We start from the raw sequence: 13,189 nt of genomic DNA, 5'->3' as shown, positions 1-13,189 counted from the left end.
GGTGGTGAGAGCCTGGAACAGGTTGAGAGAGTTGGGGGTGTTCAGTCTGGAGGAGAGGAGAGGGAGAGGGAGAGGGAGAGGGAGAGGGAGAGGGAGAGGGAGAGGGAGAGGAAGAGGAAGAGGAAGAGGAAGAGGAAGAGGAAGAGGAAGAGGAAGAGGAAGAGGAAGAGGAAGAGGAAGAGGAAGAGGAAGAGGAAGAGGAAGGAGAAGGAGAAGGAGAAGGAGAAGGAGAAGGAGAAGGAGAAGGGGGAGAAGAAGAAGGAGAAGGAGGAGGAGGAGGAGGAGGAGGAGGAGGAGGAGGAGGAGGAGGAGGAGGAGGAGGAGGAGGAGGAGGAGGAGAAGGAGAAGGAGAAGGAGAAGGAGAAGGAGAAGGAGAAGAAGGAGAAGGAGAAGGAGAAGGAGAAGGAGAAGGAGAAGGAGAAGGAGAAGGAGAAGGAGAAGGAGAAGGAGAAGGAGAAGGAGAAGGAGAAGGAGAAGGAGAAGGAGAAGGAGAAGGAGAAGGAGAAGGAGAAGGAGAAGAGAAGGTTCTGGGGAGCCCTTGGAGCAGCTTCCAGTGCCTGAAGGGGCTCCAGGAAAGCTGGGGAGGGACTTGGGACAAGGGCCTGGAGGGATGGGATGAGGGGGAAGGGTTTCCAGCTGCAAGAGGGGAGATGGAGAGGAGATCTTGGGGAGGGAGAAATTGTTTGGGGTGAGGGTGCTGAGCCCCTGTCCCAGGGTGCCCAAGGAAGCTGTGGCTGCCCCATCCCTGGCAGTGTCTCAGCCCAGGTTGGATGGGGCTTGGAGCAACCTGGGCTGTGGGAGGGGTCCCTGCACATCCAGGGGTTGGGACTGGAGGAGCTGGAAGGTCCCTTCCAACCCAAACCCTTCTATAATTCTGTGATTCTATGATTCAATGATACACAATTCATGTTTTCCTCTCTAAAATTTAAAGCATAAAACAAAATCTGCCATGTAAAACAGAACTCACAAGAGCAACAAGAACAATTAGATAAACATTACTTCAAGAACTCATTTTTCTTAAAACTATCTCAAGATCTTTCCAACAAACACCTTTATATCAGAAAATGTCAGTCACTAGGAAAACTTGATGACTTCAAATGCATAGCAAGCAAATCAAGGATTGAAAATCCAGCATAGAATAAATCTGGTCAGAAAAGACCTTTAAGATCCTCAAACCCCACTATGAATTATAAAAGTCTTTATTAAAAGGACTCCATTCCTTTTCCATATGACCCAACCAGCATTATAACTTACATTTTAATGCCAAAAAAAAAAAAACATTCAAAGGGGCAGCAGCAAACTCACTATACTGGTTTTGGCAGGGAAAGTGTTAATTTTTCTGTCCATGGGACAGTGTTTGGGACGTGTGATCAGAGCTGTGTTTAACAAGGCAGGAATGTTTGCACTGCTGCTGATCAGTGCTTACACAGCAGCAAGGGCTGCTCTGTTCTCAGGGAACTCCCCTGCCAGGGAGTGGGCTGGGGGGACACAGGAGATTGGGAGGGGACACAGCAGGGACAGCTGACACTAAGAAACCAAGGAGGTTTAATACCACCCCCCCTAACCCAACCCAACCCAACCCAACCCAACCCAACCCAACCCAACCCAACCCAACCCAACCCAACTCATCCCAACCCAACCCAACCCAACCTAACTCAACCCAATCCAATCCAACCCATCCTATCCTATCCTATCCTATCCTATCCTATCCTATCCTATCCTATCCTATCCTATCCCATCCCATCCCATCCCATTCCATCATCCTCTCTCCTCAGCAGGAAGAGCTGGAGGGAAGAATGAGGAAGAGGAACATTGGGAGTTAAGGTTGGTCCACCTCACCCCATCCCATCCAAACCCAGCCCACCCCACCCCACCTCATCCCAGTCCAATCCAATCCAATCCAATCCAATCCAATCCAATCCAATCCAATCCAATCCAATCCAATCTAACCCATCCTATCCTATCCCATCCCATCCCATCCCATCCTATCCCATCATCCTCTCTCCTCAGCAGGAAGAGATGGAGGAGAAGAATGAGGAGGAGGAACATTGGGAGTTAAGGCTGGTCCACCCCATCCCATCCCATCCCATCCCATCCCATCCCATCCCATCCCATCCCATCCCATCCCAACCCACCCCACCCCACCTCACCTCACCTCACCTCACCTCATCCCAATCCAATCCAATCCAATCCAATCCAATCCAATCCAATCCAATTCAATCCAACCCATCCTATCCTATCTCATCCCATCCCATCCCATTCCATCATCCTCTCTCCTCAGCAGGAAGAGATGGAGGGGAAGAATGAGGGAGAGGAACATTGGGAGTTAAGGCTGGTCCACCCCATCTCATCCCATCCCATCCCATCCCATCCCAACCCAACCCCACCCAACTCAACCGAACCAATCCTATCCTATCCTATCCCATGCCATGCCATGCCATGCCATCCCATCCCATCCCATCCCATCCCATCCCATCCCATCATCCTCTCTCCTCAGCAGGAAGAGCTGGCAGGGGAGAATAAGGAAGAGGGACATTGGGAGCTAAGGTTGGTCCACCCCATCCCATCCCATCCCAACCCAACCCAACCCAATCCAATGCAACCCATCCCATCCCATCCTATCCCATCCCCTCCCATCCCATCCCACTCCATCATCCTCTCCTCAGCAGGAAGAGCTGGAGGGGAAGAATGAGGAAGAGGAACATTGGGAGTTAAGGTTGGTCCATCCAAGACAACCTAAGAGGTAAAGGAGCTCTGCTTTTCTGGAGATGGCTGAACACCTGCCTGCTGATGGGAAGGAGTGAAACAATTCCTTATTTTGCTTTCTCTAATAAAGTGTTTCCCCCTCCTTGTGAGGGTGCTGAGCCCTGTCCCAGGGTGCCCAAGGAAGCTGTGGCTGCCCCATCCCTGGCAGTGTCTCAGCCCAGGTTGGATGGGGCTTGGAGCAACCTGGGCTGTGGGATTTTTCCTGCCCATGCAGGGGTTGGAATGAGATGATCTTTAAGGTCTCTTCCAACCCAAATCATTCTGGAATTCTATGAGCTAATCCTTGATTTTTTGTATTTTTATCCTTCTGCCTCTCTGCCCCATCCCACTGGAGAGGAGTGAGAGAGCAGCTCCATGGGGTGAGCTGCTGAGCATGGGCAATGCACAGAAGTTACTAAAATGTTCAGGAATTCCCCAAACATCCAATCATAAGGAAAGGAAAAGAAAGGAAAGGAAAAGAAAGGAAAGGAAAGGAAAGGAAAGGAAAGGGAAAGGAAAGGAAAGGAAAGGAAAGGAAAGGAAAGGAAAGGAAAGGAAAGGAAAGGAAAGGAAAGGAAAGGAAAGGAAAGGAAAGGAAAGGAAAGGAAAAGGAAAGGAAAGGAAAGGAAAGGAAAGGAAAGGAAAGGAAAGGAAAGGAAAGGAAAGGAAAGGAAAGGAAAGGAAAGGAAAGGAAAGGAAAGGAAAGGAAAGGAAAGGAAAGGAAAGGAAAGGAAAGGAAAGGAAAGGAAAGGAAAGGAAAGGAAAGGAAAGGAAAGGAAAGGAAAGGAAAGGAAAGGAAAGGAAAGGAAAGGAAAGGAAAGGAAAGGAAAGGAAAGGAAAGGAAAGGAAAGGAAAGGAAAGGAAAGGAAAACCTCTGAGAAAGAATCTCTGTTGAGCAGCAAGGATCTCCTTAGCAAACAAAATGTGAATTATCAGTGTCTCAAATCACACTACCTCTAGATTGATAGTAAAGACCTTGTAATGATTCTGTTACCCAAACCAGCTGAAGAACACTTAAGAGTGATAATTCAAGGCATTTATATTTAATTATAGATATTACAGACTAAATGTGGTCAACCAAGGCTCTAGGCAACACTTAAAGGCAGAACCTCAAGCCAGCTGAGGGAACCCAATATGCTTTTCAATTTGTCTTTTTGTCCTTCAAGGACCAGAACCAAAGTCCCACTTCACATCAGGATCACAGCTGAATTCTGCCATTCAAGGTGCCCCACGTTCTCATCTTACTGAACACCCCTCCTGACCAGCTCAAGTTTTTATGACATTTATTAATACCTGGAACCTCCTTTCCAAGCAAAACTTAGATTGTGAGACAACAGTCCTGATGGGTCCCTTCCAACTTGGTATATTCTATGATTCTGTACTCCAACAACCTAACTTTAAAGTCACAGTACTCAACAACAGTTAATAATAATAATAATAATAATAATAATAATAATAATAATAATAATAATAATAATAATAATAATAATAACCAGCCCCTGTAAAAAGAAAATAAAAGAAACTTTTTGGTTTGGTCACTAGAAATTCCTTGTCTTCTCATCACACAACTTTGCAGTCTTTTTGATCTTAAAAGTTCATAATAATTCCTATATGTTCACTCAAAAAAAATCAGTATTTGATGTGTGCAAAGCAGTAAAGCAAAGGGCTCCATCAGATCACTTTGTGGTGGGTGATTTGGGGAGTGGCACTGAGCAGGACTGGGTTTTCTGAAGACCTCTGAGTGTATGATAGAAAAAGGAAAGGTAGAATCCTCTGTATATATTGGACAGCTGACAGAGACCAAAAATCATTTCAAAAGGACTGGGGTTTTGCTGCATCAATTGGTATTTTGATCCCTGAAGTCTCCTGCCAGCATCAAAACACTGGAGTATCAAATAACCCCAAGCTGCTAACGTGAGTCTTTCAAAAGCATCAAATACAACCTTGCTTTTGCATCCCTGAAGAATAAAAATGGGTCAGGAGACTGGATGCCATTTGGGGATTTGAGGTTGGGTAGGTGCTGGCTGCATGGCAAGAACTGTTTCAGAACATGGAAAGTGATTTTTGTTCTGTTTGTCTCTCAGTCTTCTGCCACAGACCCATGGAAACGTCTGAGGTGGTGGCCACATCATCTGCTCTGAGGACACCTGATGAGCATCCACATGAAACCCACACCTGATTTATGGGATAAGCTCAGAAGGTCCCCAAGGAGAAGCTAATGGCAAGGGGTGCTGCCTCCTCCTTTTCTGTCCCCAGGAGGTGCTGAGTGAAGGGCAGGGATTAGTGTTCATTAAAAGATCAGATGTGGTCAACAGGAGACACATTTGTCACTCCTGATCCAGAGTCACCTTGTGATTTAGGAGTATTGTGTCCAGTTCTGGGCCCCTCAGTTCAAGAAGGACAGGGAAGTGCTTGAAAGAGTCCAGCACAGAGCTACTGAGATGATTAAGGGAGTGGAACATCTCCCTTATGAGGAAAGGCTGAGGGAGCTGGGGCTCTTTAGTTTGGAGAAAAGGAGACTGAGGGGTGACCTCATCAATGTTTTCAAATATGTAAGGGGTGAGTGTCAGGGAGATGGAGTTAGGCTTTTCTCAGTGGTGACCAGTGATAGGACAAGGGGTAATGGGTGTAAATTGGAGCATAGGAGGTTCAAGTTGAATATCAGAAAAAATTTTTTTACTGTAAGGGTGACAGAGCCCTGGAACAGGCTGCCCAGGGGGGTTGTGGAGTCTCCTTCACTGGAGACATTCAAAACCCACCTGGACACGTTCCTAGGGGATGTACTCTAGGGGGCCCTGCTCTGGCAGGGGGGGTTGGACTAGATGATCTTTTGAGGTCCCTTCCAACCCCTAGGATTCTATGATTCTATGATTCTATGATTTTGCAGCAAACTGGGTTCAGGTTTTCTGAAATTATTTCAGTTTAGTATTAAAACGGTCATGAAAATGTGGTACCAAGTCAAGGAAGTAAAGGTTTATGGGAATATCTGGAAAATAAAGATCAGAGAATCATTTAGCTTGGAAAAGACCATTCAGATCATCAAGCTCTGTTAACCCAGCACTGCCAAGGCCACCACTGCCCCATGGCCTCAGCACCACAGCTCCAGGGCTTGGAAATCCCTCCAGGGATGATGGGGACTCCACCACTGCCCTGGGCAGCCTGGGACAGGGAATGACAACCCTTTCCAGGGAGAAATTGTTCCCAGTATCCAACTTAATATCCAAGGGCAAAGTCCTGCCCCTGGTGAGCTTCCAGAAGCTGGGAGATGGCAAGTTCTGCAGAGAAGAACCTTGGGTGGAACATGAGCCAGGAATGCTCCCCCATGGCAAGGAAAAATTATAAATCATAAAATCATGTAATTGTTTTGATTGGAAAAGCCCTCTGAGATCATCAGATCCAACCCTGAACCCAGCACTGCCAAGGCCACCACTGCCCCATGGCCTCAGCACCACAGCTCCAGGGCTTGGAAATCCCTCCAGGGATGATGGGGACTCCACCACTGCCCTGGGCAGCCTGGGACAGGGAATGACAACCCTTTCCAGGAAGAAATTGTTTCTAATATTTAATCTAAACCTCTCCTGGCACAACCTAAGGCCATTTCTTATTTTTCTGTCACTTGTTCTTGGGAGCAGAGCCCAACCCCTCCTCACTCCAACCTCCTCTCAGGGAGTTGCAGAGATCCAGAAGTTCTCCCCTCCTCCTCCTTTTCTCCAGGCTGAACACCCCCAGCTCCCTCAGCTGCTCCTGCTCACATTTCTGCTCCAGACCCTTCCCCAGCTCCATTCCCCTTCTCTGGACACACTCCAGCCCCTCAATGTCCTTCTTGGCAGGAGGGACCCAAAACTGACCCCAGGATTTCAGGTGCAGCCTCCCCAGTGCCCACCCCAGGGGGACAATCCCTGCCCTGCTCCTGCTGGTGGCCACACCAGTGCTGACACAAGCCAGGATGCTGGGGGCCTTCTGGGCCACCTGGGCACACCCTGGGTCATTTTCAGGCTTTGTAGATCAATACTTCCAGGTCCTTTTCCTCCAGGCACTTTCCAACCACTCTTCCCTAAGCCTGGAGCATTGCCTGGGGTTGGTGTGACCCAAGTGCTGGCACTTAGCTGAACCTCATCCAATTGAGCCAGTCAGGCTGCACAGCCTTTCCTTCATCCCCTAAGGTCACTTTTTTTCCACAGAAGCAGATCAGGCTCCTGACACAGCACCTGCCTTCCATGAATCCATGCTGACTGGCTCTGATCCCCTTTTGTCCTGCATGGGACATGTGATGTCCCATGGATCTGCTCCATGACCTTCCCTGGCACCCTGGTCACAATAAGAGGCCTGACAGCTCCTCTAGTGCCACTCAATACCTACCACAACCTTGGAAGGAGACACAAGATTCTGCACTTGCTAAGCTTTTGTTTGGATGGAGATCAGCTCAATGTCTTTTTTTCGTCTGTTTGGAAATCCAAAATTGTATAAAAAAATAAATTTCTTGAGGAGGAAAGCTCACACCACCAAGGGGATGCTTATTCCACCTTGCAGAAAAAAGCACACTGCTGTTTAGAATGCTTTGAACCAGAATTACTGACAATTGTAGTGACTTGTTTCAAAAGTTCAAAGAGCAAGAAAAAAGGACCCTGTATCAAGAAGAGGCTGAAAAGAGATTTATTCCCTTCTTCAACCATGTCAAAGGTTGAGGCAAGAAGGGAGAAAGCCTCTTGGTGGCAAGTGACAGGAGCAGAGGAAAAGGCTGCAGGCTACACCAGGGGAGGTTTAGGCTGGAGAGCAGGAAATATTTTTTCCCTGAAAAGGTTGTCAGACATTGGAATAGTTTGCTCAGGGCAGTGGTGGAGTCACCATCCCTGGGGGTCTTTAAATGGGGTTGGACCTGGTCCTTAGGGCCATGGTTTAGTGGTGAGCTTTGTGTAGGACTGGATGAGCTTGAAGGTTTCTCCCAACCAAAGATATTCTGTGATTTATAGAAATTTAAAGTAGTTTTTCACCACTTCTGTTGCTGGCTCATAAAGACTGAACTATCAGTATTTGCAGAGGAAACTGGAGATTATTTACCCAGTAAAGATATTATAAAAAAGCTACAGCATTGTTTGCACAGCTTCACAGAGAAATAAAATTAAAATAAAACATTAATAAAGGGAATTTTCCCCTCCATGCTTCTAAGACCTGTATAATATTTGGTTCAGATAATCTGAGCTTCTGTTACACCAACATCTGTTTAGAAGTTTGCAGCCAAATATTTTACAAAAGACTGCTTTAGAATACATAACTAGCTAAGCTACAATTACCCCTCACTTTTTAGCAAACAAAACTGAAATGTTGTGATGGGGTTATTTCTCTTTTACTGTGAGTGGGTCATTCAGCCTACCCCAAGTTAAACCCATCCCATGTTGATGCCTGCAGGATGATCAAGTACAGAAGGAATATTTACAACAACCAAGTGATAGCTGAGCCACTTGCAGACTGCATTCCACCAGCATTTCTATTTCCTTCCTTAAGTTATGCTTCAGCCAAGCCACACAGCAATCATTTCAAAAGACCATTCTTGAAAATTTCCAGAAATGTTTGTTTGCTGCAATAGTGTCTTTTTTGTAAACTTATGCTCACTCTTGAAACCAGGAGGCTTTTTCTTCTTTTTTTTTTTTTTTTTTTTTTTTCTCCCCCAGCAAAATCCACAGAACACAAACAAAATATTAAAATATGAAGAGTGCTCAATTTTACATAAATACACATCATTGTATTTTTAAAACATGTCTGACTGCCTTATGGAAACAGATGGAACATCACATTTCATTTGAAAGATATTCTGTGTGCTAGAGACCTCTTAAGACATAAATGACTTTAAAATGTAGCAACCAATTAAATGAAAGTCAAGCCTATTTTTTCCCTCTGGAACTCCACTTATTTCCTTGCAAGGTTTAATAGATCAAGTAAATCAGCTTTGGAAATAATTCCTTGTGATCCCTTTACAGAAGGTGGCTGGATAACCTCCATCCTGCATCTTGCACAAGACATTCCTTCAGGTTTACAGTACCTCCTTTCTTAAAATCAGAGCCTATCCTAACAAAACCCACTTGAAATTGTCACTGCAAAACCCACTCAGTGAAACTGCCACAGCACGACTTAAGAAACAGCTTTGTCCAGGTGTATATCAGATTTTAAAAGGCTCATTCCCAAGCAATTTTAATTTGAGGCAAGATACCTCAGAGCTTTAAGAAGCTGGCTACTTATTTCTGTAATAACATGAGTAAAAAGAGACTGAAAAGAATTTCAGAAGTGCCATAGAATGGTTCTAATAACCACTCTTTTTCTAAATAAAAGGGACCAAAGGTGAAAGAATTTATTAAGGCACAAATACCTTCTTCAACTGTTGCTCCTTAAAGCACCGAACAGTCCTGGCTGGTTCAGAAATTAAATTTTTGTAGTTCTCACAGATGTTGAGGCGAGATTGGGCCACTTGCATGGTGCCTTCCAACAGGGATTTCCAAACTGAGTACATGCTCCTAAAAGAAAGAAACACAGAAAGGTTGTGGGAAGGCAGGAAGGGAGGCCAGGCATGACACTGAAAATGGCATCCTGCAAAGGATTGCTTTGGAAAACAAAGCTAAAGCCCAATCCTTCATGCAGATCTAATGAAAATGTGGTTTTTTAGCAACGTTTTAAGCTGAAGTTTTACCAAAAAAAAGACAAAAATCTTCCTCCCAGCCCCTGTTTTCTGATTCAGGTATTTTTTTGGCAAACCTTTGGAGTTTTTGTGCTGCCATTCAAAGGATAAAGAGTTGGGCAGGGAAAAATGTAATGAATTACAACAAGGGAAGGTGTAGAGTCTGGAAAGAACAACAACAGGTAACAGTCCAGGTTGGGGACTGAGCTCTTGGAGAGCAGTGATGGGGAAAGGGCCCTGGGGGTGCTGGAAGGATGCCCAGGAGCCACCAACGTGGCCAAGGAGGCCAATGGCACCTGGGGGGAATGAGAAGGGGGTGGTCAGTAGGTCCAGAGAGGTTCTGCTCCCCCTCTACTCTGCCCTGGGGAGGCCACATCTGGAATCTTGTGTCCAGTTCTGGGCCCCTCAGTTCCAGAAGGACAGGGAACTGCTGGAGAGAGTCCAGGGCAGAGGCACCAAGGGGATGGAGGGAGTGGAACATCTCCTGGTGAGGAAAGGCTGAGGGAGCTGAGGGGCTCTTGGAGAAGAGGAGAATGAGGGGTGAGCTCAGGAATGTTTAGAAATATGGAAGGGGAGAGAGCCAGGAGGATGGAGCCAGGAGCTTCTCAGGGATGTCCAGTGACAGGACAAGGGGCAATGGGTACAAACTGGAGCACAGGAGGTTCCATAGAAATATTAGGAAATTTTTTCCCTGTGAGGGTGAGGGAGCCCTGGCCCAGGCTGCCCAGGGAGGTTGTGGAGTCTCCTTCTCTGGGGACACTCAAACCCCCCCTGGATGTGTCCCTGTGTCACCTGCTGGAGGTGACATCTAGACCCCAAGGTTGGGGACTGAGTTCTTGGAGAGCAGTGATGGTGAAAGGGCCCTGGGGGTGCTGGTGGGTGGAAGGATGCCCAGGAGCCACCAATGTGGCCAAGGAGGCCAATGGCACCTGGGGGGAATGAGAAGGGGGTGGTCAGTAGGTCCAGAGAGGTTCTGCTCCCCCTCTGTGCCCTGGGGAGGCCACATCTGGAATCCTGTGTCCAGTTCTGGGCCCCTCAGTTCCAGAAGGACAGGGAACTGCTGGAGAGAGTCCAGGGCAGAGGCACCAAGGGGATGGAGGGAGTGGAACATCTCCTGGTGAGGAAAGGCTGAGGGAGCTGAGGGGCTCTTGGAGAAGGGGAGAATGAGGGGTGTTTAATGTTTATTTTTAAAATTTTGTTAATGTTTATAAATATGTTAGTGGAGAGAGCCAGGAGGATGGAGTAAAGCTTTCCTCAGGGGTGACCAACAAGAGAACAAGGGGCAATGGGTACAAACTGGAGCACAGGAAGTTCCATATAAATATTACGAAGAATTTTTCCCTGTGAGGGTGAGGGAGCCCTGGCCCAGGCTGCCCAGGGAGGTTGTGGAGTCTCCTTCTCTGGGGACATTCAAACCTCCCCTGGATGTGTCCCTGTGTCACCTGCTGGAGGTGACCCTGCTCTGATCATTGCACTCAATAATCTTTTGAGGTCCCTTCCAACCCCTCACTTTCTGTGATTTCTGTGAGTTGAAGCTCTTGCTCCAAAGGACCTGACCCTACAGATCCCAGCAGGCAAAGCTACATCAGAGTTGACAATTTTTGCCAAGATCATGAATTTTGTGATTTGAAGCATCTTGCTGGCAAGCAAATTGTTAAAAACTCTTTTGCTTGAGCTGCCTGTAGTTCTTTCATCATGTGTAAAACTCCAAAGCTGATAACCAGAACTGTGTAGTGAGCTTTGAAAACCTCAATCATCCACCACAAAAGCTCAGAAGTGGCCAAGTCTGAAGGAGAAGGTGAAGCAGGGAGTGGGGGGCAAGAAGGTGACAAGATCTGCCCTGGAGCTGGCAGAAAAGAGGGATTTCTGGAGCCTGCAGAACCCCAGAGCTTGGTGATAAGGAGGGAGGGGGCTGAAGGTATTTGGAGAAGAGCTCTGGGCACTGTGGGTGTTTCTGAGGGCTCAGAAGACAGAGGAAAGGTTTGCCAAGTGGGGTCACTGTGTTATGGGAGTGTTTTATTAAGAATAAATTGAAGTTCATTCCTCCTTAAGCACCTAAGTGGTGTGAAGGTACAAGCCCAAAGCATAAATCCATCAATGATTCCCCTTTGAAATAAAACTTGTCAGAACACAAAGAACAGATTAAAATAAACCCTCTTAACACTTTTTCAAAACATTTAGGAGGTCTTACTCAAAGGTGGGGAGGCTTTCAGCAACTGAGTCATTTCTGTTTTCGTGTTATGAACCACCTTTCATGTTAATGAAATTAAGTTTTGTAAACAACTATTTATTGCTTTGCCTCCTCCTTGCTCTCAGATGGGATCTTTATGAAGATTTGCTTCCTAAAAAGAAATCCCTTGCTGTCTTCTCCTCTGAAGATTCCCACACATGGATTACTCTAACCTCAAAGTTATTTACTAAAATCTACATCCAGATACAAGCATTAATAACCCAAATAGGGTGAACAATTACAGCTCTTGTCCTGCCTTAGCATTTTGTCTTTCCAACACTCCTAATTAAGTCAAGTTATAAACATCTATTTAAGACTTATCTCCGAATTTCAGGGGAAAAAACTTGATTTTTAACTGGCAACAAAGACAACCAAAGAAGAAAAGAACTTTAATTACAAAAGAGCAGTTTTTCAGTGGTGTGGAAAATAATGACACAAATTGAAATGATAAAGACAGCTATTTGAGATATCCAACTGGTAAATTACCTATAATCACTTCGTTCATCAGCTTTCATTCCAAGCCAGTCCTTCTTTAAGTATTGGCTTGCCAGCTTCTGAATGCTCTGGTAAAAGAAAGAAAAGAAATTAAAATTAGGAGGTAACTACAACAATATTCATGCTTTTACATGTGACAAATGGTAACCTGACATATAATGAAGCAATAAATCTCAGTATTAGCAAACCACTGCAATGCAAAGCTGTTATTTGCACCCCTTTTTATATCTGTTTGACTTCAGTTTCTGTTGAAAACAATTCATGAGCTTCATATTAATATTTTCCTTCAGAAGGACTCTGGCTGAGATCTAGCCTGAAAATATTTCTGCACCTGACTAACCCCAGCAAAACCTGTGGTCAAGATGCTGAGCAGTGTGTGGCAGAATCAGGAGCAGGAATATTGCAAGTAAAATTTCTCAGTTTGTCACAGCTATAAAAAAAAAAAAAATCATGTTGAACTGAATGAGGACAAGGGGTGCTGAGAAGCAGGGACAGAGCTGGTCACTTATGTGCCCAAACTTAAAGGGAAAACCTTGGGAAAGGGAAAACCTTGACCATTCAAGGCTGCACCACAAGGAGTGAACTGAAGCATCTCCCAGGATCAGGACTTTACTCAGAGGATGACAACAGAGACTGAAAAATGCAGTTCATTTTATTAATGTTAATTACACTCATTAGATTCTGCAGTCTCAGAAGATCAAGAACAACATTTTCCTATCCAAGCTCTGGGAGCAGCAAAATTTAATTGATAAAAAATGTGAGAAAGGGGAAGTGACCATTGCAGGGCTCCCTCCTGCAGCTTTCATCTCCTTTAACACTCTCTTATCACTTATTAATTGAGGACAATCAAATGGAATAGAGGATGGGGCTTGGAGCAACCTGGGCTGTGGGAGGGGTCCCTGCCCATGCAGGGGTTGGAACTGGAGGAGCTTTTGGGTCCCTTCCAACCCTGAAAATTCTGTGATTCTCTGTATATTATCCACTTGAAGGGGCTCCAAGAAAGCTGGGGGAGGGCTTTGGACACAGGGGGTAGGGAGAGGAGAAGGGAAATG

General features: G+C 45.9%; 1 protein-coding gene across 3 annotated transcripts in view; it reads right to left on the bottom strand.

Moving 5' to 3' along the window:
- FCHSD2 (FCH and double SH3 domains 2) overlaps positions 1 to 13,189 on the bottom strand; it is a 239,321-nt gene that overhangs the window by 101,278 nt on the left and 124,854 nt on the right. For all 3 annotated transcript variants that reach the window (XM_071763988.1, XM_071763904.1, XM_071764071.1), the window contains exons 4-5: positions 12,129 to 12,205; positions 9,107 to 9,251 (exon numbers count right to left, since the gene is read on the bottom strand). In XM_071763988.1, coding sequence (XP_071620089.1) covers positions 9,107 to 9,251; positions 12,129 to 12,205 — 222 coding nt within the window. The remainder of the gene's footprint in view (positions 1 to 9,106; positions 9,252 to 12,128; positions 12,206 to 13,189) is intronic.

This window comes from Heliangelus exortis, chromosome 1, assembly GCF_036169615.1.
Source record: "Heliangelus exortis chromosome 1, bHelExo1.hap1, whole genome shotgun sequence".
Taxonomy (NCBI): Eukaryota; Metazoa; Chordata; class Aves; order Apodiformes; family Trochilidae; genus Heliangelus; species Heliangelus exortis.
The sequence above is the reverse complement of the archived record's forward strand: the minus strand, read 5'-3'. Positions and strand labels throughout refer to the sequence as shown.